At 60.1% G+C, this 4,064-nt stretch overlaps 1 protein-coding gene across 4 annotated transcripts in view; it reads right to left on the bottom strand.

Annotated features, from left to right (window-relative positions):
- LOC105538594 (mitochondrial import inner membrane translocase subunit TIM16) overlaps window positions 1–4,064 on the bottom strand; it is an 89,207-nt gene that overhangs the window by 76,443 nt on the left and 8,700 nt on the right. For all 4 annotated transcript variants that reach the window (XM_011978483.1, XM_011978484.1, XM_011978485.1 and 1 more), the window contains one exon: window positions 3,452–3,528. In XM_011978483.1, the coding sequence (XP_011833873.1) occupies window positions 3,452–3,528 (77 nt within the window). The remainder of the gene's footprint in view (window positions 1–3,451; window positions 3,529–4,064) is intronic.

Raw genomic sequence — 4,064 nt, 5'->3', positions numbered from 1 at the left:
CTCAAACTCCTGGGCTCAAGCAATCCTCCTGCCTCAGCCTGGGACCACAGGCGTGTGCCACCAATGCCTGGCTAATTTTTGCATTTTTTTTGTAGACATGGAGTTTTACCATCTTGCCCGGGCTGGTCTTGAACTCCTGGGCTCAAAAGATCCTCCCACCTCGTCCTCCCAAAGTGCTGGGATTACAGGCATGAGCCAGCGCCCGGCCACCCGCCCAGTTCTGTGAACTGTGAGGATGCGGACAGCGCCACCCCTGGGCAGGCTGGGTGCTGGGGTTAAGGGCGGAACTCACAGCACACACTCCAAGAGGGCAGCTGGGCCACCGGGTGCAGGAGCTTAACGTGGGGTCCAAACCAGAGTTCAGAGTGAGCATTGAGGCTGCTCTGGCGCATTGGAGAGGAACTGGGCTGCAGAGGCCACGTCCTCCCCCGCTCACCAGGGCTCAACTGTGCCGGGAATAAGGAGAGCAGCCGGCCGGAATGGGCCATCCGTGAGGAGAGCGCGCCCCCTAGCGGCCTCCTGCCCCTTCTCTCCCTCCGGCCCCGTCACCGCAGTGGGAGGAGCTGAGAGGGAGTAGGAGGCTGAGAGGGAGTAGGAGGGGGCTTTGGTGGTCCCGGGAGGCAGACCTGCTCACACAGCGGCAGGACAGGAGTGGGAACCAGGGGTACGGAGGCTTCCCCGCCAGGAAGGAGATGGAGCGGGGGTGGGGGCACACTCTGGTGGGAAGTCCCATGACCCCTCCACCCCCATCCCCATCAGGCAGCCCGTGGCATGAGCAGCTACAGTGCGGAAACCCACAGCCAGGTGCCGCAGCAAAGAAGGGCTCAGGCTCGCTCCTGCTGTGGGGTGGGCCCATCCAGCAGCTCCAGCCACAGCTCAGGACAAGCCCTCGCTCTCTGCACACTCATGGGCATCACCGGCTGCCCTACTACAGTCAGGCCGCCCCCCACTCCCGGCTCCATACTGCCAGGGTTTCCAGTGTAGGATACCCCACCAGGACTCCGATGTACCCGCTTTACAGCAAAAGGAGGCGAGAGCAGACCCAGGGCTGAGGTACCCACTGGCCCTAGACTGTGCTGACGGGTGCGGCTTGGAGGCAATGCTGCATCCCCACAGGTGGAATTCCTAGGTCCAGGAACCAGGGAAAGGAGCGGGAGTTGGTCCACTAAGCATCACTCCCACGACCCACTTGGGACATGTGTGCTTCTCGTCCCTGCAACTTTAAGCTCTGGGTTTAGTGGGGGAAACACGTCCACTGGGGAAGCGGCAGGAGCTTCTCCATACTGTGGACTCCTCTGACTCTCCCTGTAAGACGCCAGCAAGCAAGCAGAAGAGAGGCCAAGCCAGTGGCCCACGGGGTTGCTCACCGTCCTTCCCTGCACAGCTGTGACGGTAAATGGGGCTCGGACCCCCAGGAGGAGGACCTGGACCACCACACCAGTGACAGAGGGGCAGACAGTTTCTCAAAGAAAGGAGATGTCACAGTCCCAAGGCAGCCATCCCTGAGTCCTGCTGAGACTGCCCGGGCCATCCCCTCTGCCCGTCCCCTCCTTCACAACCAGGGCTCATCCCTCAAGGACTGGTCTTGAGCTCACTCTGCCTGGGAAGCCGTCCCTAGCAGGGTTAGGCCAGAGCATGCATATCAGGTCTCCCCAGAGCTCAGGTCTCCCCAGAGCTTAGAACTTTATTGGTCCTCAGAGCTCAGGCCAGTGTCTGGGACTCTCTGCTCAACAACCACCACAAAGGAAAAGCTGATCTAGACTGGGAGAGGGGCTTCTACAAAAGCAGAGTACAGAAAAGAAAGTTAGACTAGGGTCCTTCCAAGTATGCAGAGCCCTGGGGCAGGATGCTCAGGTCTGGTTGGCCTCCTTGCCCTGCTAGCTCCTGTTCGGCTCCATCCCCAGGCCTCTCGGCCATTCTTTATGTGTCTTCAGGCTCGGCACACCTCCAGAAGGGCCCTGACGGGTGCCCTCATTCCCAGCAACCCCGACAGGTCTTCAGAGACCCTTGGTGGTACCCACGGCTGCCTCCCTGGGGAAGCCCTTTGGCCCTGATCTCAGGGCCCAGCCCGGTCCTGGCTTTCCTCCTCCCACCTCCTCCCCTGCAGGCTCTCCTCATCCCCTCCTAGGGGTAGCACTATGCGGTCAGCATATCAAACAAACAGGACCTTTTCACCTGCAGCCGGATTCTGCTCACAGCCCCTCCGGCCAGACTCCACTGACACCTCCAGGTACCACTGGCAGCTCAACGAGGCTACTGCCACCCTGGAGCAGCTCTGCCCAGAACGTTCACACCAGGTGCCCCTCTAGCGCCCCCTCCCTGCCACAGCACTCCCCTTCCCAGTGACAGGCCTCTCCTACTGCCTCAGGACCACCATGCCTCCCACCCAACCCTTCTCCAACATTTGGCTTCCTCCTCCCAGAGGTCTCCGCCACCCCCGGCAGAGAACAGCTGTCACCTCCCTGCAGGCTGTCCCACATCCCCCTGTAGACGCTGCCCCTCCTGCCACGCACCGTCCACGCGGTTCCTAATGCAAATCTGCTCTCCTCACTATACCACCTGCCCTACTCTGGCCTTTAACACTTCATTGCCACTGGGCACAGGGGCTCATGCCTATAATCCAAGCACTTTGGGAGGCCAAGGCGGGCAGATCACGAGGTCAGGAGATCGAGACCACGGTGAAACCCTGTCTCTACTAAAAATACAAAAAATTAGCCGGGCGAGGTGGCAGGCGTCTGTAGTCCCAGCTACTTGGGAGGCTGAGGCAGGAGAATGGCGTGAACCCGGAAGGCAGAGCTTGCAGTGAGCCGAGATCACGCCACTGCACTCCAGCCTGGACGACAGAGTGAGACTCTGTCTCAAAAAAAACCAAAAAACCAAAAAAACACTTCATTGCCTTCCCATTACCCCTACGGCAACAGGTGCAACCCTTACTCACCACCCAGCACCCGCCTGCCCCGCACCCGCCTGTCCTAGTCCAAGATCCCTGCCTGAGGCCATGTATCCCTGGCCTGTCCAACCAGCTCAAAGCACCATGTCCCTCTTGCAGAGCCCGGGTCACGGATCCTCTTGTCTGTACTATCCTTGACGGAAGTCACCTCCCTAACAACTGGGGCGTGGCCCAGCACCTGTGGCCAAACGCTGCCTAACAAGAGTCTCACGGAAAGGCTGGCGGTTAGGACAGACCAGATGGGGTCAGAGGCGGCTGGCTGAGGGTGGGGATGTCAGGGCGCAAACCAGGGACCAGCATGGGCTCTCATCTGACAAGGGTCCAGGCAAGATAGGAACTTCCAGATGTAGGTGAGCGGGGGTGTGAGGGGCAGCTAGGGGGCAGGGCACACAGGTAACCATCCTGACCTCAGTGCTCCGCTGCCCCCTAAACAACAAACCTGGAAGGCCCAGCCCAGGGGGTCCCAGCCCAGGAGACGGGGCTCCCTGCCTGCCTGCTTACCTTGCATGCCGTGCCCACCAGGGCTCCGTCCCGGCTCCAGATGGCGCTCTGCACCAGGTCCTCATGGGCCACCAGCTCTGCAGAGAAGCAGTCACAGTTAGGCTCCGGGCAGCGAGGGCACCAGGGAAGTGGGTGGGGGCGGGCCTTGCTGGGGCGAACTCTCAGAGCAAAGGCAGCAGCTACGAGGATCCTTTTCAGCCAAGGGGGTAAGGGCAGCAGCTCCTCCCAGACAGGTTTCCCCTGCACCACAGGCTGCTTCCTTCACCCCTTTGTGTAGCTGTACATCACTCAACTACCTTCCAAGGCTCCCTGCTCCTGGCCTGGCTCTCTCATCCCTCCCAGGCTCACTTCCAACATACCTCCCACCCCATAGGGTCACTCCTACCCTAAGCTTCTACACCTGCCATCTATACTCTCTCCCGCTAGTGTGAGGTATTAAAATACATCTCTACATCCTCTGCAACTCCTGTTCCAGGTTAAATTGTGCTCCCCTAAAAAGATGGTGAAGTCCTAACCCCCACTACTTTTCGGAGACTTGCTCTGTCACCCAGGCTGGAGTGCAGTGGTGCGATCTCAGCTCACTGCAATCTCTGCCTCCTGGGTTCCAGCAATT

The sequence above is a fragment of the Mandrillus leucophaeus genome, unplaced genomic scaffold (assembly GCF_000951045.1).
Source record: "Mandrillus leucophaeus isolate KB7577 unplaced genomic scaffold, Mleu.le_1.0 Scaffold195, whole genome shotgun sequence".
NCBI lineage: Eukaryota > Metazoa > Chordata > Mammalia > Primates > Cercopithecidae > Mandrillus > Mandrillus leucophaeus.
Note: the sequence above shows the minus strand (reverse complement) of the source record. Positions and strands in the feature narration are given on the sequence as shown.